The sequence below is a fragment of the Leuresthes tenuis genome, unplaced genomic scaffold (genome assembly GCF_036924035.1).
Source record: "Leuresthes tenuis unplaced genomic scaffold, fLeuTen1.0.hap1 SCAF_2, whole genome shotgun sequence".
Lineage (NCBI taxonomy): Eukaryota > Metazoa > Chordata > Actinopteri > Atheriniformes > Atherinopsidae > Leuresthes > Leuresthes tenuis.
This window is the reverse complement of record NW_027325356.1, coordinates 24039383-24061439: the sequence shown is the minus strand read 5'-3', so window position 1 is coordinate 24061439 and position 22057 is coordinate 24039383. Positions and strand designations below refer to the sequence as shown.

General features: G+C 37.7%; 1 protein-coding gene across 1 annotated transcript in view; it reads right to left on the bottom strand.

Annotated features, from left to right (window-relative positions):
* Positions 1–2491: 2491 nt before the first annotated feature.
* The window catches only part of gpc6a (glypican 6a), a 129694-nt gene continuing 110128 nt past the window's right edge, over positions 2492–22057 (bottom strand). The window contains exons 8-10 of the mRNA XM_072380756.1: positions 8199–8329; positions 4380–4555; positions 2492–3490 (exon numbers count right to left, since the gene is read on the bottom strand). Coding sequence (XP_072236857.1) covers positions 3267–3490; positions 4380–4555; positions 8199–8329 — 531 coding nt within the window. The 3' untranslated portion in view covers positions 2492–3266. The remainder of the gene's footprint in view (positions 3491–4379; positions 4556–8198; positions 8330–22057) is intronic.

The following is a 22057-nucleotide window of genomic DNA, read 5'->3' as shown; positions in this document are numbered from 1 at the left end:
TCCATCTGTCTCATCTGCCTGACCAATTGTAACTGCACCAGTTGCTGGTTTCATCGATATATTGAGTTTAGATTTGTTGGTCTTATCGCTGTCTAACCCAGCACGGTCGTGGGATCTCTTTCTTCCTGTATGGATAGCTTGATGTGATAGGAAAGTCACAGAATATGAGTGCAATAGAGTGTAACATCTGCTTAATCACTTTTAGTTTTGGAGAGGTGGGTCAGTCATTATTATGTGCTCGGCTTCACTGCATTCTCTCACTGCATGGACTGTATAGGAGCACAGGACTGGTGGGCTGAAGATGGCCTTCTCTCCCTTGCTCCAGTATCAGTTGTGTGATGTGTGGATAGATTTCACTCATGGTATAGATGGTTCTGACCTTTTGTAAAGCCCAGACCCTTAAGGTATGACTTCTACCACTTGTACAAGTGGAAAAAGAAGTCTTCCACTACTCTTCATTTCGTCATGCTGTGGCTTAGAATTTCTGGTGAGCATGTGTGTGTAAATTAAAATTAAATACATTAAGTAAATCTAGAAAAAAAAGCTATTTAATTAATTCACTACTGACAAGTGAATATTAGAAAGTGGGAACTGAGAAAAATATTTGACAAGCCTAAAGCTCCAGTTGCATGTCAAACCTTGACACCCCAAATAATATATAGAAACCGAGATAGAAATATGGTATTTACTTTATAAAGTAAGGAATATGACCTCTGGGACTGAAAAGTTAAACAGAGTAGAAATACTTCAAACCTGCATTTTATCTAAACATCAGCAGGGGACGACTCTTTTGGTTACAAAAATGAGTCTTGATTTTATAGAGATCACAATCTCATGCCCTGATTTTTTACGTTTTTTACAATATAGCATGATCTTAATTTAGTAAACAATGCTCCCATTTAGAATAACATGGATGAGGGCAGCAAAACCTTATGATTGACAATCTGCTACCCAATGGATGTGCATACTTTTCTGTACTTCTCAGATAGATCAACCCTTGCTCATAATGTTTCAAAGACTGCGATAGCCAAATAGCAATCTGTCTTGTTATTTTCTGGCATCTCATCTCGGTCATTTGTTTGTTTTCTGCACGTAAAAAAAAACTGATGGCACAAGGATTTCTATCAGTCTGTGTATTAATTTACTACTGGACAGTTTGACATTGGGGAGGACCTTATATTAATCACTTCAGTGTTGTCTTTCCTAAGGCCTTGGCCTGTTGCATTCTACAATTAATGTTTATGCATCAGTTATTTAATCCTGTCATGGTAGTGGTGGGCTGCTGCTGTTCAGTCACCTTCTTCTAAAGCGATTTCTGCGTGCAGTGAGGTGTTAGAGGTCAACTGCTGTACAGTGGGAGCATCCTGTGGTGCTCAGAGTCTCTGTTGAGAGTCACATGAGGACAAATTTACCTTCTGGTGCTCTGTGTGAAGACAGCCATGATGCTGAAACTAACTTTGAGCTTCATCGTTTTTTCACATTCACCTCTTTCTGCCTGGAGGTGACAGTGAGAGGGGAAACTCTTCAGTCTTATGCTTGCCTAAGTGTGCTTTGCAAAACTCACAGTCTCCTTGAGAAGCGCAGGGCAGCTGTTAATTTGTTGCATTTGGTGAAGGTCCCTGTCATGATGAGAGTTATTCATATGGAGGAAACATTTCAGGTGCTTACGAGCTCGTTGGTTTGGATCCTACAGGCACAGACAGCATGAAGGTGAGTGCCTCGTAACATTTTTGAACATTTGTTCCGGTGATAACTTCAACAGGAAGCCAAAACATTTTGGAGCCTACCTTTTTACTATGACAAAGGGTCACAGCCATCGTGTTGTATTGGAGGGCAAATTATTGATCTGCACCCTAAGCCTCTAAAGCCTGTTAAAGGTTGAAGCCTGTAGGAGACAGCCTGAAGGTTGTGTACAGTAAGGTTTAGGAGTAGTTAGAGCTTTCTTAGAGTGGCACCCCTCAGAGACATTAAACATGCTGTGAAGAAGTACATGACCACCTACACAACCTGTTATACTGCAAGGCTGGAGGGTCTGTTCTCGGTGGTCAAACAAGAACATGAAAAATTAAGGATGGTAACACGAGATGTGTGTATGACTTGCAGATGTCAGAGAGCTGCTTGTGATGAATAATATTACATACATGGAATAAGTTAACAAAATGGATACAAAATGAACCATTATCCTAAATTATTGAAATGTGGGTGCTAGGAAAACACACAAAATTGAATTTTAATTAGCATATACCAGATCTGACTTTTGTCTCAGAGAATGAAAAGAACGATGTAAGTGAATGTTGATTACCAGAACAGAGGAGAGGAAATCAGGTGTTAGCAAGCAGTAGTAGTACAATGGCTTAGTGTCTTTGCTGAAACACTTTTTTTTCTAACAAATTATGAAATAAAAGGTAAAAAAAAAAACTTAAAGAAAAAAAGATATTACTTAAACGAGTAAGATTATATTACAGTACCTTCCAGTGAACTATATACTGTAACTGCTTATAAGTACAATATAATCAGTTAAATGCTCTGAAAATATAGATCTTTTTCTCTATGTGATGGATGTTTACTGTAGCTTTATAAACACATGAAGCCAACAAAAACAATCTGTGCAAAGTAGTTCTCTTCGTGCAGTACACCAGCACTTTCTCAGAGATAGTCAAATGTGCAACAGTAAAGTGGCTGTAAGATTTGCTGCTTCAAGAAGCCACATCGATATGACCGAACAGGAAACCAGGTAAACTGCTAGCCACATACAGTCCTGGGCCAACTAATCCCAAACTGTGCAGTCTGCATAAAGAACCTCAAAAATGTTTTGTCTGTTAATATCATATCCATGCATGCACACGGTGAAACTTTCTTTTAGAGGGGGAGAGAACAAATAGGATAAAACAGGTGTTGTCTTGTTTCCACTTCAAAATACAAAAGCAAAATAAAATTGGTTCCCTTTCATCTGAAAAATCAGTGACAGAACCACCTTAAGATAAGCATATTTTTCAAAGCTCACTTTAGAATGACGAGAAAACACCACATTTTCTTTTTTTTTTCATAGATGTGAAAGCTGGTTCACTGATGGCACCAAGCATTCTTTGGGGGACAAGCAGGATGCAGCACTGCACTCAATTCCAATCCTACCATATCACATAGTCAGTCACTCTCGACATGTTTCCAGGAGGTTCTACAAGTCCAGTGAGGGAACAGCAGTAGAACTTGCTGTAAACCATACTGTTATGTAACAGCATAAAAGTCAGCGATCAGGCCACACCGTATTATCTCCATTCAGTCTGCAGAGCCCAGAGCGGGAGTGTGAGGGATGCCACCACCAGCATTATGGAGGGTCCACGTGAAAGTGACTTTCCTGCGGCTGCAGCTGCAGCACGTTCATCGCTTCTGTCAGCTCCGATCACAGGAGCTTCTGTTCCAACAAACACTAACTCTGTGGTGCAGCCATCAGAGCAGCCACTGCCACTGCCGGAGCTACTGCCCTCGTCACCTGTGGCAACAGAATCACACCAATTAAAATTTGCATGCAAACAGTATCATTGGCTGTAGCTCGATAATTTCGCTCAATGCAAAAGGATGAAACGAATATAAATAACGGCCGATGACTATAGTTTGCACAATCATTATGTTGTCAGCCTTTGCACTGATTCTGACTCCCTGTGGCTCTGTAATAGGTGCAATCTGCTGATTTAGCCCCTTCACTTCAGTTGAGTACAAATCCTTGACTGAGTTGTCTTGGCTTTGGGTGTTGTTTCTGTCATTTCACTTACTGAAATCACCCACTTTATGCAATTCAGTTGATTTTACACACACCTTTATGAATTGTTCCTCGCCTGTGTTTAATCAGCAGTCATTCACCAAACTATATAGAGAACTGTACCATAGACCTCTTGTTTCTCACATGCTAGATAATACTTGAATTTCTGTTTTCCAATATTCCAGCCAGTAGTGTCTTTATTTCTTGTGTTGACTGTTGCCTGTTCCTGGTTTCTTTTTTTGCCTCAACCTTTATAAGTGAGACTACAAGGATTGGACATATATTTGACGTGAATGACCAAAAGACAAATGCACATTTTTTCCAACACATGAACTTGTATTCATATAGTAATAATGTAAATATCTTGCTCACATTTCACATGATATGTCCATGTTAACCTAATTCTTTGGATCTTTTCACCTTGTTTTAGCCATGAATCAAAACAAATTTTTAATTCATTGTCTACTTCCTGTCTGCTTAATTTATTTCTGTAGGCTATGTATCTGCGGGGCTGAGATATGTCCAAATAAAAAGTAACATACAGCAGGAGGAATGACTAAAAACACTTTTCTCTCTGTTAATTACCTCCACATCCAAACAGGTGGGAGGTAGGAGAACTTACTGGAGTCCTGGAAGTAGATGTCATTTCCATTGTAGGCGTTCTTCAGCTTGTTGGTCATGACACGTAGAGCCATGATCTGTTGTCGAATCAGTGTGTCAGGTCTGGTGATATCCACATTCACCTCAGGGTTGTTCACCTGGTTGGTTAGACCCTCCTTCACCACCTCAGGGAAATATCTACACAGTAGAGCAAATCAAAAATTTGTGCCATCAAATATCTCCATTTTGTATCCCTGGAAGCACTTGGAAAAAGAGCTGTGATGGCAATTGTTTTTAGATGTGAAGCAAATTCTGCAAGGAATTAAGTAATAGTATTTAAATTATGTAAACAAGTGACATCGCTGCACGGAATCAGAGGGAGTCTGTTGTGTCGTGGGTAACAGCGTTCAACATACTGCAAATTCAGAAAACACATGTAGGTAGATCTTACTGACGGCACACAATTAAAGCATGTAAATTCATGCCACGTATCTGCAGTGAAAAAAGGAGGGTATGGCTCTCATATTTGTGTGCAGTGTTTCTTTTTAAATGCAGAGTGCGTTGTCAAAGCTGTGTGGATACTCTCTTCATTTAATTGTGTTCCAATTGCTTTGGTCTCTAAACGCAGCAATCTGATCACATTACAGAGGTTAACAGGTGATACAGTTGTTGTCGTTTGCTGGTGTGTTATTGAATCAGCCCCCTTTTTCAGCTTTTTTTCCTTTCACTTGCAAAACAGAGTTTGATCAGAGGAAGGTTCTCATAACTGGGCATTGTTTGCACAAGTTGATATCATGAGGCATGATGAGTGGAGGTGAAGGACCCAAATGCAAAACAAAAAAATTCAGGAGCCAGGCAGGTGTCAGAGCCAGAAGCTCTAATGAAACTAAACAAAAAGCACTGCCAAAGCAGAGAATCAATGGGCTGAATATCAAGTTTAACATACAGAACGCAAAAGGACAAAGGGGAGCAACTACAATGATGACTAAAGATTCTGGGCAGATTATATAGGGAAAACTAATGACAAATGCAAGGCAGTTGTGAAACAATCAGAAAAATAAAACCCGATTAATGACATGGACTGGACATAAATAAGGTGCAAGAGGTAAGTGTTGATGAAATGTAAACTAAAAGAAGACACAAAAACCCACAGACTATGACACCAAGTGAGGCATCATGGGAATCGTGGTTTTCCTTTTCAGGCTCTGTGTGTACACCATAAATGGGGGTGTTTAGACTGTTCTGCATACAATAAACTGTATGTTTTTTTTGTGAGGAACACGTTCTTATAGTGAAGAACATACAAAATTATTATGGAAAAAAAAGGTATGAAGGGATCGATGACTAAAAAATTTGAATTAATTCAAATCATGTAAAATTGTAAATTTGAATTTTTATTTCATGATATCATGCAGTCTAAATTAGTTTGTTAATTTGTCTCTAACCTGACAGCTTGACAGGGATCAAGGGTCAATACATGATTATGGGTGTTTTTACGTTCCCAACCAAGGTTCATACATTTGTTACATTGTATACATTTGAACCGTTGAGGCTATAATTCCTATTTACAAGTGAACTTAACAACTAACTGTTTTGTTATCATCATCTACATGATCTGCAGCCCTCTGAACTTAAAGGGGAAGTTAGTTTTTTTTAAACCTGGACCTTATTTCTGGCATGAAACACGTTTCATAAACGTAGCTGCCGTGCTTTCTACACAGCGTCTAGCAGGATGACTTCATCGACGTGTACCAAAATAAGGTCCATGTTTAAAAAAAACTAACTTCCCCTTTCACACTTATGAGTATATAAATGGATTTAAGTCTCTGTTGGTGTGCTGGTGGGTAGCCTGCCACCATCTGAATGAATGGAGAAAAAACAAACGGCCTAATTTAATTGCTGCTGTGATGACATTATGATGGCATTACCTTCACCAACTTCAAGCGAAATAATCATCATCACACGAACATCATAATATAAAACTGGTGCTATCACTGACAAACAGCAACTGGAGTTGATGACTGAAAATTCATTTTGGGGGAAACTGCTAAATTGAATGGGAGTCTCTTTCGGAAGATGAATAAATCTGGTCCTCTATGCCCAAAAGTACAGCTCACTTTTTTTTAACTGGGATTTTGTTAAAATCCCACAGTAACTTTCTATGGATTGTCCAAAAGTCTAAACCATTCTGGTCCTGTCGAATAGTCGCTTTTGCTTTGGAAGATCCCTAACCGAGTAAAAGGATTGGGAAGTATCTTAATACTAGCCATGAAAATAGATGTTTAATTGTTATTTTCAATTCCAAGGAAAGGAGCTTCAGCGCTTCCTTAATTATTCATATTTCACTTTTGTGCCTTTTTATTTCTGTTCGTAATTACACATGTTAATAATAAGGTAACATTTTATATTGTTCCCACCATATCGTATTATACTAGCATGATATATTTGGAATAGCCTCTGTGTAATAACATGGTAAAATTGATTAGACAAAGTACCTAAAGATGTTTTTGTAGAATACTGAACATCTGGTTTCAGACCTGCAGACCCACATCACAGCTTAGTGTTCGTGTGATAGGATTCTCGTTGCTTCTTTCTCTAGTATTATTATCATCAGTCTGTTACACTGTTACTATATTAATGTTCAAGGTTTTGTATGTCAAACGTTTAAATGGTAAACTTGACACTTTTAAACATGACCCTCTAGAAGAGCATTCTCTCTTCTTGTGTTCCATGATGAAGGTTATGAGGATATCAATTTCATTTTCAAAGCTAAATTAATCTTAGAAAATACAGTGGTCTAAAATGAACTTGCTTGTTTGTTTGTTTTTGGCGGCAGTTCAAATGTGTGGCTCAATTTTAACACATTCCTTCTGTTAAAAATCTATAACACTTAGAGAATATTGCTGGTAAAACAACTCATGAAATTGACAGGGAATTTCATCTTATGTGTGACTATCTCTTGGGTAACAGGCTGATAAGTCACAAAGCAGATCAACTGATATCAGACAGAATAATAAGAGCTATTCTTTTAATAACAGAAGATTAAATCTGATAAACCCTAAGTGTATAATTAGCCTTAATGTGGTCATGTTGGAAGTGGCTGCACTTCAGTAAGGAAAGCCCTTAACATGCTAAAAGCCTGCAAATGGTTATGTTTTACTTTTTAAAATGTCATAAGTCCAATAAACATATTTCACTATTTCACATGAATAAAGGAATCTGTGTCATACATCTTGTTCATTTTTAGGCTTGCTGTGCATGCTGTACATGATAATTATTTACCTTTTAACCATTCATATGTATCAAATTGAGTAACTGTAATGCAAATAGATGAGGGCATGGTCTGTGCTAAAATAACAGGAGAATCTGATGCTTTCATAAAGCACCCCTGACACAGTCTATACGGATATTTAATTATCGAATTACCTACCAGATTTAGAGCGGTGCTTAAAAATAGTACTGGCACAAGCATATATCTTTTATTGAACCATCTGGTGATATTATTACTTGGAGAGGACCAATGCAGTGGAGTGATATATGTTCTCAGCAGCATCTCCGGCTCACTGTCTGAAAATAACAACTCCCCGACCAACATACTCTACGGCTCAGTGTTGCTCTATAAGCTGCATTGGTGATGAGCAGAGTTTGAAACTCCGCCGTCCTCTGAGTATTAGAGCCTCGGAGCTTATATTCTGCAGAAGTTCTCCATATCAGTACTAACCATTGTACTTACAGAGAGAGTGTTAATCTTGGAACATAGTGTGGCTTTTTGAATCCCTGGCAGGCAAAATGCGATAACAGAAGAGCTGTGAGACTTTTTCTGTGGTTATCGAGTCCTCACCTGCCCTTTGTGTGGCTGTTCCAGCATTGCTCCTCATCAGACTCTGTGAGTTTGCCCTCTGCACAGATGTCATCTGGCAGCTTGGACCAGAACCTTTTGGACTCCTTCAGCTTGTCTTTGATGTCAATCACCTGCCATTGACCAAAACATTGGACAGAAGATATCAGAGCTCGAATAGTTGTTAATGTGAGAAGCACTGTCAAGAAGAATATAAATATGAACACTTTCAGTAAAAAAAGCTTATTCATAATCTTACTAAACACAAAAAGGGAAACATTCTTATTAATATGGGCAGTATAAACTGCACACAAATGAAAAATGTTGCTGCAGACAGGTCCATCTTTATATACAAGTGATGTGCACTGTGATTTTAAACATTTATGTGGCAGCCAGTTTGTGTACTTGCACAAGTCCTTCTGTTCATTTATTCCACAAGGAGAGAAGTGCTATTGGATGACATAGAGTTCTCTTTCTTTTTGTTCACTTCCATCCATATTCTATTCATCTCTGATTCATACAAGACAGATTTGAGGTTTAAAATCTGATATTTGGCAAAAGTGGTCACCCCCGGCTGATTCCATCTGGACTCAGCAAGAAGTTTGAGCGGGTGATCATCAAATGGGAGAAAAAAAAGGGCTTTTCATGCACATCCAACACATTGTGTTGAGTTTTTGTCATTTCAATATAGTTGATAACACTCATGAAAACAGAAAAAGAAAAGTTACGTATCTGTGGACATAGAGTGAAAATGATTTGGACAAAAAGACTTACTATGTTTATAATTTAATGACTTAAACACCTAACACCTATCACTGTTACAAATGGTAGAATGTGTGTGTGTGTGCGTGCGCTATGATGTGTGATGGTGGTTTGCCAGCACAGTTTTCCATTTTTAACGGTAAAATCAATTCACAAGTTCATCAAGTGATTTACAAGATAATGTCAGGGTGGTTATCTGCAAGCTAAAGCTCATGTCAGAAGGACAAAGACTACCCATCTTTTTAATTCCAGACCTCAACCCACAACAGACACTGTGGAATGTCCTCAAGGGAGCCTCTCACAGCAGATATTTCAGGAATATGGCAGAGCTAGGTTTTCTGAGCACAAAGCTTAAAATTGTTCTGATCTGTGTTGACTGGTTCGAGTTAAGGTTGCTTTTTAAGAACCCATTCCTTTTGTACCTGCATTTGGAATAATGAAACTGCAAATTTTTGGTGAATACTTTAAATATGCTTTGTTTGTCTATGACTTAGGTTCGAAAGAATTAATATAGACTGCCAACTTATTCTGAAGGATTCAGATATATATATATATATAATATCACTCTATCCTGCTTTCATAAAAAGTAAAACCACAAAAAAAACCTTCATGAGAAAGCTGATACATTAATCTTTTGCATGTGTGTGTGTGTGTGTGTTAATATATATTTTGAAAAGAAAGCACATTGTAGACAGGTCACAGCCTTTTCTGTGAAACTGCATTGCCTTCAACAGTGTTGCTGTTCTGTCTGTAAATTGTTTTGGACTCAAACCAATTTCAGCTACTGAATAGTTCAAGGTTTTGAAAGGCACAGACTGCAAAATCTGTCTCATACAATTTACAGCCACATTTTTTGTTAAAAACAACATTTGATTGAGAGCAATGCCCAAAGCCTCCATTCAAATACTTATACTGCACTTGAGATGCCAAAGTACACAAAGATGTATACTTTGGTTTAACCTTCGTGATGAATCCATGTGATATTTATAATCGCTGCTACCTTCTCTGAAGCCTTTGAGCCACATGGTTAAAGATGCAGTTAAACACACAGCACAGTCAGGAGTTCTCACATGATTAAAGTCTATGTGCAACACAGTGGTAGAAACTCAAAGGAATTTCTCACTCGTGTTTACTTCAACCCCATTAATTAACCAGTGAGCAGTGACTGACACAAGCTAACGACTTTTATCTCACATCTCTCTCAGTTGGTTGAAAGACTTCATGAACAGATGGAGCAGCTTCCTCATGTGACATGAAGATGAATCTGCCGACACACAAGCTCAGTACTGATCCAACATAAACCAAGACCCATGACATAGATGTTGAGTGGGCAGACTTTCCTTTTAAAATCGGCGTGATATCAAATTCAGTGGTTGAATTTTTTTCCATGTTTCGTGGACTACTTTTGTAGTACCAGAAGCTAGCCCACGAGCAATAAAGAAGTAATTTGGGTATTTTCAATATTATTTTTCAGGTATAGAATAACAAACAAAGACAAAATGTAAGTAACTAATCCTGCACTTGGGGGTGTACACTAATCCTCCAAACCGTTAATTGTTTTCTTGAATTTATGTGGCCATCCCCCATGACTATATTCAAACAAAAGCTGAGGAGTACATTCAAACAAAACACAAGCTGATGTAGGCGAGTTGTTGGCAGTGACCAACACCAGCAGACTTAGCTGTTACATCGTACCTTATAGCAAACACAAATTAGATGTTCTTATTTTCTTTTTTTATGACAGAAACACTATTATATTGTTTGGAATGATAATCGGCATTGAGCTCATACCTTATCTGATTAATCTTCATGAAAACTAAACAAACTCCATCTCAATACAAATCCAGTAATAAGATATGAAAACGTTTGAAAAGGCAAATATTATCATTATCAGTAGCAGGTATTTTGCCAAACTATTTCTTATGTTCAAATGAAAAATGTGCTTGGAACTTTTCAATAGTGTCGGCCTCCCTCGGTTGGCTCCCTGTTTATAATAGGATTGATTTGAATAAAGTGTTAATAAAGACTCAACAGTCTGACTCCAGATTCCATCATACTCATCACACTCTAAAACAATGAAGACAAGCAACCAGATGCTTTTGTGGCAGAACTTTGCACATTATAGACATAAAAATAGAGGTGATTGTATCTTTGTGGTAGCAGCACCTAATGTGTGGAACCGCTAAGCTCTTCATATTGGAACTGCTCTGACTTTGGAAATTTTTAGGACTCTATCAAAAAAACATCTCCTCCTTTAAGCATTTGACTTGAGTGGAGCTTGACACCTTAATATTATCCATTATATTTCATTGAGTTTATATGGAATACTGCACACAACTTTTAGTCTACTTATTATATTGTATTGATTTCACACATTGTGTTTTACTGTATTTTCATGGGTTGTTACTTTATGCTGTTTGTTTACTTTTGCTTGTGCAGCAATTAAGTTTAAAAAAGTACCTTAAAAAGTACCTTAAATAAAATTGGCATCGTTAAAACAAACATAAGTCTCAAAAAAAAAGAGGACATTTATTACTTTCAATAACTGTTGAAATGATGAGGTTACAGTTAAATGCTACCAACACCTTTAGCTGTTGTTGGCAGATTTTTGCAGTTGCTTTGAGCTGATAGTTATTGTCGCTGTTAAATCTGCGTTTTGGTGGAAATATGAAAACTCAAACCTTTAAACCTTTAAACACTAACGACTTTCTGTTGTAGCGACATAGCATCCACATGTGTCAGCGCTGGAGACTATTAGCATGTGATGCTTGCGTTTCCACGTAATGCTGACAGATAGTAAAACAATCAATTACAACTCTTTATTCAAAAGGAAAACAAAATGAAAATAAATACATCTGCAGTACATTATGATTATGCAGCAGTTTTTTGGTATACATGTATCTAGATAGGAATGAATGGCTTTAGCCATTAAAGCTATCAATTCCAAACTCACGTGTACTCTGTGAGTCAGAGACATGCAGCAAACACTGTGGTCAGTGGTTAGTTCTGGAGTGATTTGCCGTTTGAGGCTGGTGGAGAGAGGGATGAGAAGAAGCAGCAGCTATCAAGTTATCTCTTCGAAGCCTGAGGTAATAACACACTGAGCAGCAACATTTCTTTATCTTGGCTCTGGCGTCAGGCTGCAGCACTTCATTCAGTAATGCCACGGCCGAGGAGGCTAAATGCATGCATTACATGGTTTGACTCTGATTTTCCAGACGGAACCTAGAATGGTACATCAAAAGTTATAGAACGTTATATTAATTCTGCTAACTATGTATGTGTGTAGTTTAAACATTTACACATCTCAGCTGTTGTTCTGTAAAAACATCCCTCACTGTGATTGAAAGACAACTTTTATAAGGAAATGTTAAGAAATAATGTGCTGACTTCCGTTTAATTAAATCATTTGATTCCTTTAAGAAAGGACCTGGCAGCCCTTCCCCTAATCCCTGACATCAAGGCGTCTGAGTCATGTGAGCAACTGAATTTTTAAAATTGCTCATATGGATTCATATTTTTTTTAAATCATCTTCTTGGCCTTCTTTTTCTTGTATTTGCTACATTAGTCTTAGATCCGTTGTAATCCTATTGTACAATTATAATCCCATTGCAGTACTTTGGATTTCTGCTAACTGTTACAACTTTCTGTTCATGTAGTGCAATTACTACTTTCCCACCTACAGCTCAGACTGAACTCCCTCCACTTCCCCTTCAGTGCTTTTTCCCCACAGGGTTTTGAGAGAGAGAGGGGGGGGGGATTCTTCCCTGATTTAATAAAGAGTTTATGATGAGTCTGCATGTTGTTGGTGTTGTGGAAACTATGTTGTTATTGGTCTGAACAAACATTTGATTTAACAGCATATACACAGAGGTTATTCTGACACACATTGGGCACAATGCTACGATGGAAAATGCAAAGCTAAGGCAGCTATTAGTTGAAGAAGACTCCTTAATTGTGTAAGGGTTTGTGGATTTTTCTGTACTTTGTTTTTTTTTTTTCTCTGTGGGGTCTACTCATGTTCGCTTTCACAGTCAGGTCACTGTTATTTATTAAGTTTTTGTTTGCCTCAAATTGACTTTATGGTGTTCGGGCTTGGCTGCATTTTTTGTTATAGTTTAAGAACAAGTATGAAAGAACAAAAAGTTGATAATTTGTTTGGTTTTCCTCTAACCAGTCAGTAGTGAGTAATGGAACCGGTGCCATTTTCAGTCAGTGCAAAAGCTGTTCTTAGCATCAAACGAAAGTGCCAGTGCATGAGCAGTTTTTTCTTACACGTACGATCACATAAATCAAATTATGCCTAATAAACTTACAGTTGTTTGATATTTCTTCAACCACAGAAACGCAAAGAAAATAAGAGAAATTCAATATGCATAAGGATGTGCCACACTTTGAAGTTAGAATCAGTGTCAAGCGGGTATTGCTTGACACTCATTCTCTTCGTTTCCAATTTGCCTTTTTCCATTTTGCCCTATCTTTAAATTGTTGCTTTGTTCTTTTATTTAGAGATAAACAAATTAGGCAAAAGCAAATTCATGTCAAGTAGTTTTGGTTAGTTGTGTCTACAACAATGTCACTGTGAGATTCGTGAACAACATCCTGTTTGTTTGTCCTGATCATGTGAACACTAACAACGTATAAATAAAAAGGACATAATCCAGGAGACATGCATATGCATTTACAACTGGCCACAAGTGAACACATTTGTGCTTATGTCCAGACAAACAGAACCTTCATCATGTCCCAGTTATAACAGGGATTTGGGAGAGTGCATACAGTGAAGCCTCAGGTCTTAACTGGACATGAAAGGGCCTGTAATAACAGGATGCCACTGCAGGAGACTGCCCTCACATTTGATGTGGTAATCCTGTCATGGAGACACCAAAGCTGGTTAGGTTTAACACACAGTGGTGTGGCTCTGACTCACCATGGCCCACAGCAACCTGGCACTGACAGCAACATATGGACAAGACCAGATTGTGTCTGGTTATTTTACTCAATTTTTAGAATTATAACACGGTGATGTCTTATTGATACTGTCCATTCTGGCAGCTATAGGCAGGAATATTTTAGGTGAACTGGAAAAAAGGATAGCTCAAATATAAACATATGTAAATTAATCCATTTATGACTCATGTTGGAACACATTCCAATAAAAGTATTACAGAGTGGTATGATTGATCACATACAGTAAGCAGTCCAACATGAAACTTTACTGTGTTTCTCTCTGTCTCTGTCATGAAGCAGATGGTTGATGGCTCTGGTTAAGGCTTATTGTTTTTTTTCTTACAAATGTTTAATGGAAAACATTGATTTAGGTGATTGAGATAAAAAAACAAAACAACAACTAATGAATTCATATACTATACATATGATAACTTTAAGATCTGTTTTGTTAAGTGGCATTTCACTGGTGTTTTACCTGCAGGATGCTGTCTCTAGTGCTGTTAAACTGTTAAGTTACATGAGATGTGTCTTTAGTCTACATTAACTGATATAAATCAAGTGGATAAAATAACATAAACAACTTCATCTTTAATATCAGATCAGATCTGGATGAAGGCCTGTGGACTCAATGCATTAATGTTTAATTGAAATAAGACATTTTGTTTTTTATATTTCCATTTATAGTTCCAAGATTAAGAGATGATCAGCATCTCATTACAATCCACAATGTGAAATACATGCTTTAGCATTGCAAATATTGTCATCGTCTAAATGAGGTGATACTTAATTTATAACAAAGATGGCAGAGTTTCCGGTCACATTCACATCCTTGAGGTTATGTCATCACCTACAGTTGAATGAACTCACACTTTTTCAATCTACCAAACAGATTTGATCATGAAAAGCCTACAGTCAATACATGCTATTACTTGTAGAGCCAGAAGTTTTTTTTGCAGTCAAACTAATGCTTTGCAAGCCTGAATAATCCAGTATGTTCTCTAAGTAAAACACACATGGATAGTGAGCTTATTGCAAAAAAAAACAAAAAAAAAAACAATTTTCTGATTAGCCCCCAAGCCTCCCAAAGTGCCTGTGCTTACATTCACCCTTCAAGTCTGACACGGATTTACACGACTAATTGGTAATGAGAGCATGGTTGGCCATTATAAGTTATACTTCCAATTTGAAATCGATTTACAAAGACATCTCTTCACATGCTGAATGACAGGGCGACTAACAACAGAAACCTTTAAACTCTGTTTCATGAGAATGGGAAAGAAAAATCATCTTAAAAGGCATTTTACTTTCAACTAATCGTTTGGTCATTTTTAGGTTAACAGTTTCATGTGGGAGATATTTATTGGAAATTAGATTGAACAATTTATGTGCAGCCCATATGCCAATGCTGAAAAGACCTTGTGAAAAAATAAAACATGCAGAAAAAACAAGGGCTGTTTTACTGTTCCAATCCATGTTCTCATTTCCTTGTGTGACCACTTAAATGGAAGTTTTCATTCAGAAAAAGCTTCTTCCTAATGTGTCTCATTCTGGGTGTGCTGGTTCCTTGGAGTGGTGTCAAGTGGTTGATGAGCATTCAGAGCATGCAGCAAGTAGGGCAAACTCAAGCAATGCATGTTAATGTGTGTCCACTAATCTTAATTAAACCTTTCACAGGTCAGAACCACTCGCTACAACTACACAGTTGATGCTAGATAGAATCTAACAGAGTAATACACAGAGAGTTTTTTTTCATGATTGATTGTTGTGTTAAACTTTTCTCTCAGCACATCAGAAGTGTTTACCCCTGAATGATGATCAGTGCTACGAATAAGTACTGTGCTTTCTGTGAATAAGTGCCTGGCTGTCACCATGGAGAGCTGTATACAGAGTTAAGACAGAGCTGTAACTCACTGTAGCAAAGATTAAATGCCGTGATTGGCCTCTGCTCACGTCTCTTTTAACAAGAACGATTCTCTGTCTACGGACACACATGGACCATTAACATGGCCTATCTTAATCAATTTAATCAACAGAAACCAAGTGATTCACAATGACTCGTTGTGTTTGAGAGGTGTTTATCAATCTCAAGCAAAGCTCTCACCACCTGCTCGTCAGTTCTTTCGAATGACTCATAAAACATAAAATAGAATAAAAGCAAAACCCCACAAACACTGGAAGCCAAAACAGTGAAATTAAAGCAACGTTTGCTTTAAAAAAAAATCACACCGTGGCGTAACTTGACTTCCAAAAGCTCAAACAGATCTAACCCTCTGATCTGAGTCCAAACAGTCACATAAGCTGTGCAAGATTTCAAGGTCTGCTCATGCTGAATTAAAAGCCCAGAACAGGGTTTAAATACTATTGATTAAAAAAAAATCTATACAGATTTTAAGAGGAAGCCAGTGTCAGAAGGCTAAAATTAGGAAATAATGTGTTTACTCTTTCTGTATGCAGGTAGAAGCCTGACTGCGGCTTTTTCCTAAAGTGCTACATTCTGGAAATACTCAACTTGAAAATATCCACAGAAATAACAATCAAGACAAGCTGATATGAACTGAAATGTGATGCTTTTTTAATTGATATATGAAGGCAAAAGCAATACATTCAAATTTGCCAAAAGGGCATTTTCTAACTCAACAAATCTGCATTTGTTCTAGTATTATTTATTTAGGGATATATTTGACAGATTGCTGAATTACTCACTGTTTGTTTTTCTTTTTCTCTTTTTAAAAAGCCATATCATTTACGTTGGGGCAACAATCCAAGTTTTGCTATTTAAAACGAAAATTTGAAATCTGTTTTGGTTTGCTGACTCATATTGCAAGGCTGCTCTTAATCAAATCTGATTATTGTATTATCATAATTTCTTGTTTAGTCGAAAATATCTGTTGCTTGAGTATACATTTTGAGTACCTTAAGTCATAAAACATAATTGACAAGAGACTTTTGAAAGCTTTTAAAAGGTTATTGACAATTGTAAATCCTCAGAAACGGCCTCATATTAAGCTTAGTAAACTGTGCAATTAATTAAGTACATAGGATATGCCAAATTGAATATAACAATCAGAGTGAAGTACTGGATAATTCATGACCAATAGTTATACTACCAGTTGAAACATGCTAATCTGTGTTGTCTGGTTGTTCTTGCAAAAGACTCGCGTATGTTCAGTGGGTTAAAATGTTTCATAAGGAATTTAGACCTTTTTTTTTTTTTTTACTACTGCCCTCATTTGTTTTTATATACAGGATTTGTGATTTCTAGTTGAGGAATCACTAGTAATCACTAGTGATGGCTGAAAAGGGAAAATGCCTTGAATAGGGAAAATAGTTAGGTCCTCATCACAGTGCTTAAAGGCAGAATTTTCCAGCTGGCACACGCTATGACAAGCACACAGAGGATGAAGGTAATACATAAGTGCACAGAAATATAAAAAAGTCCAAGAGCCTGAAACTCTGGCAATCATCAAGAATATTAAGTGTTTTGCAGATGGAGTGTCACAGGTGAAGGGGAAGGAGAGGGAAGTCCAACCTGTCAACTGTTGTAGTGTAGCAAGACCAAGAGTCCACTGGCCCTTAGAACAGGCCATTTTCATTTCTATCGAAAGAGCAGCTACTACAAACAGATGTTGAGTTGAGTGGACGTGGAAAACAACATTTCTATCCAGTATGGGTTGCTTTTAGGAGTGGCTGTAATAAGGAAAGTGGTAGAGGATCAGTTTGCACTTAAAGTCTCTCTAAGGCTCCACTTTCCTTCAAAATGACATATTTCAACTTTTTTCCATTGGCAATAATACTTTGCTGGACAAGTTAAAACAACATTATTCCCTTAATTATGATAAGGTTTCTAAAGTTTGAAAGTTTGTGGGGGAGGTGTACAAAGATGCACCAAAGGATTCTTCTTCATGTATAAACACTAGTCACTGGCTGTAAAAGCCAGTGAATCATTACCTGTAAAAGGTAATGATTGTATACATGATACAGAAGTATTCTTGGCATGCAAGTCACACATTAGCTGCATGACAACAGCTTTGCCCAGTAACACTGTGGTTTTTACACTACTGTGTGTGTGTGTGTGTGTGCATGAATGTGCATTCCATACATTTATTAATAGAACTGCAAATATCACTGTGTTTACACTGAGAATAGCGTCTTACGGTTAAAATATAACTGAAGCATATGAAGTAACAAACCCTGATATGTAAAACATGGAATCTAGTTATTGTTGATGAAAAAAAAAAAACTTTTCAAGCAAGTCCAAGATGACATCCTTGTGCTTCTTATTTTTAAACCAGATACACCAGAGTCACATTATTCCCCTAACAAAGCTACTCAAAAAAACTATTATTACAAAATATGCTATATGCTTCCCTCTTCCACTGCTGAGGGGCTTCCTGGTTTAAACTGTTTAAACATAAACTGTTATTCCGCTAAAAACTGTCACATTCAATAGAAAAATTACACAAAATACACATAAACAACTTTGATAATATTAAAATGACTAATACATATTAGAATAATAAACATATATAGTTATTCTAAGGATTCAAAACCATTGTAATGGACTGAAAATCTTACAAAACATTATACGGTATAATTTCATATTGGTTTATTTAAAGTTTAAGTCATGTTTCTGAAAAGGGACGAAATGAACCTCAAATGATACAGACGCTAAGCAGTTTTAGTACAGCACGTTCATGCTAAACAAACCGTGACCTGACTAATGTAAGCACAGATGGAAGTTTCATACACAGCTGGTTTTGTGTCCTGTCCCAAGGGTAAACATAGCATTTGGGAGGGAGGAAAAAAAAGTTTACAACCAGATGCTCCTCTGCAAAGTAAATTTACAAACGCAACTCAAACTAACAAATTAATTTAATGCGTAATGCTGCCAGTGTGCTGAACCCTTGAGTGATGCAACTTCGAATGTTAGAAATGAAACACGAGGCGTTTCTGTGCAAAAATCTGACAGGTGAAGGCGCTTGTCTTCGGAGCACAGAATCCAAAAGCAAAACAGAAATACAAAACACTGCTCTATTAAGATTTTTTAACTTTATGCGCCAAAACAGACACATCGCATGAACAAAGCTGCTACTGTACCACTGTGGTAAAAATTCCCCAAATTTTGTTATGTAACACTTATAAATATCCAAGGACCGACTGGGATCAGTTCAAGCCTATAGTTCTGATGTACCGGCAAACCAGCTTATGGGATCACCTGTCTCTCTGCACTAGGGTATTTAAACTATACAAAACGTAGATGATGCAGGTTTTTAAAAAGTAACAAAATCTCCTCAGGGAAGCAGCATAAATGGTCACTTCCTTATTATGCTTACAGCAATTGGGTTAAGTTACTTTAGGCACAATGGCCCTGCATTTTGTGATTAGCTGCGTTGAATAATGCATTAAATAGGATTTTCTTGAACACATTGTGATCTATTTTAGCTTGCATGCCTACCTATGTTGATGAGTTAAGCTCTCATGGTTCTGCTGTGATAAATGAAGGCAGAAACCTTCTACCTTTCGGCAGTGTGATAACCATACAGCGTCAAGGGAAACAGTCGCAGGCTAAATAGTCTGATGACAAGCTCAGAGGCTGAAGCCAAGGCGGATCCCAGTGCTTGTCATGGCTTTTTTGGCAGCATCTTCATTCAAGCTGCACAGAGAGTAAAGAAACCTGGTTTTGTAGACCGGTTTGGGCCTAAATTTACCTTGAGCTGGGAAATGACTCATTTACACTGAACCAGACAAAATACAATGTTTGCAGGGAGTAAAAAAAAATTCTGGTGTGAGTTCAGAAGGGTGAGTCATGATAAAGTATTAACTGGATCCAGTGAATGAAGAAGCCATGTTGCATTTTGGCAATCCAAAGGATTAGATCACGAGAACACTTCATATCGCTGCTACATGATAGACTCTAATGCTCATTTAATTAATCAGACTGTCCAAACTGACTGACCAAAGTGCTGCTGAGCAGTATACATGTCATCAACATGAAACATCATGGTGATTAATGTTTTTTCTTCTTAGATATATTTGATCTAAAATGCAACAAATGATGTTTGATGAAAAGTGTTGGATGATCACAGTACTAGACTTAAAAAGAATTTTGTGAAGGCGCTTCATCATTAAATGTCCGTAGATAACACAGATGCAGCGCGTTAAAGTCTTTTCTCCCATCGCAGTGGTTAAAGTTAAAATAATCAATGTGAGAGATGCACATTTCTCAAATTTGTGTTTGGTTATTCGGGTGTTTAATTATCTGCATGTGAAAAGCTGTCTTTGATGCTCATTGCAGTTGACAGTCAGTGAGATGGAAATATGACAGCGTGGTGTTGAGACATCTCAAAGCATTTTGAAAACCGTGGATTTTCGCAATTTTTTTTTTCTCAGATTTTATCATGCAGCACTCTTGCACTGCAGTCTAAGAGGTCCCAGAAAAGGTAGCAGCAAAGCTTAAATGGGGTCACACAGAAATCAGGCAGAGGAGATGAGGCCTCATCTATAAAAGGCTACATGCATCAGCCTCCACACACAGTTCAGTATGTATCAAAATGAGCTATTATTTAGAATGTGTTAAGAGTAGCAAAGTCTTGAGCTGTCATGAATGTGCAAACCGTATGCAAACTGTTGTCTAGCTCAAAATCTTAATTATGTAAGCAAATACACAATTGGTCTGATAATCTACAAGAATTCAGATTAACATCAGAGTCAAACTTCACCTGGCATCATCCTTTCCAAGGATGGCATGGAGGCAAATTCCACTTCATCCACACTATCCATAACTTGCTTCCATAACCTGCTGAATGCAGTTTCTCACAGCGGAGATGGCTTCTTTTGCCACAATCGTGCTTGTCAGACAATATTCGTGAAGGACTACACATTGGCAAGGCGCAGAAGAGGAGGTGAGGTGCACCACTACATCTCTCGAGAAAAGCAAACCTCCCGACAAATGGAGCTGCTAGACGCTATTATTCTTAGGATATGATATAAACAATCTTAAAAAAAAAAAAATGATTGCATGACTTTTTTTAACTAGTTACTTTAATGGACTACTTATGCTTCCAAATACATCATTCCTCTATAACTAATTACAATTGCCTTGCATAGCTTGGTATTCATTTTGCTCTGCTATAGCATTTGTGAGAAGTCAACCAGATGGCCGGTCCCCCGCTGGGACTAAGGTTGCAGCAGGTCCCCATGAGAACAACACAGTCTGCTGGTCCCCCTCTCCTCTTTTCTTTGAGTCTGCCTGACTAAGATGGGCCTGTAGCTCTGTCTCCCTGGTACCAGATTCCTTAGTTCCACTTCATAATCTATGACAGTAATTGTCACCTTTGTATGACTGTTGTGTTACATTTTCTACTTGCAAATTAGAAGCAAAATTACAGCCACTGTCTCTTCATGTGTAGTCAGATCTAGCTTTCCTACTGGTCTGCCATGCAACATTCTGTATACCCTTTTTTGACGTCCACTTTTAAGTCAGACTCAGTTTTTTTCTTTAAACATTATGTTATCTGTGCATCTCTCTCAGCCAGCTGTCTCTAATGCAACAATGACCACTTCAGTATTTTCTGTTTGTTACTGATCCAAAGGATAAACAACAAAAAATGTGATCCTCTTGTTCTTGGCAGCGGGATTTGCTCTTGTTAGTTGGACAATAGGTGACAAAAGGCGTGTATTATCATCATTTTCATTGTCATTTTTGGGCAGAACTAATGCACATGTACTTGCAAGTGCATCAATTTCATGTTCATAGGCACTTAAAAATGAAAAGTGCATGGGATCAGGTGCGCGCACATTTTCATACATATGGATATTTCATATCATATCCCTAACCCTTCTCAATTTTTGTAACTAAGCCCTCTTGCAGTATGAAAGTTGCACAGTGTTTTACACTCGAGGCCCCTGCAAACTACCAGACAACAAAACATTACCGCAGTTTTGTGATTGAACAGCATTCCTCCCTGCAGCATGCACCATACTGTGCACATTTCCCCAAACAGCTGCCCACCACAACAGGTGTCAAACCCATTTTTTTTCCAATGACACAGACGGCTGCTTGGTCATCTTTGTAAACTTCATTTTTGTTCCATTGTATTTTTTTGTGAGGCTGGAGCAGTAGAATTCCCAGCAAGCACATCTGTGAGGA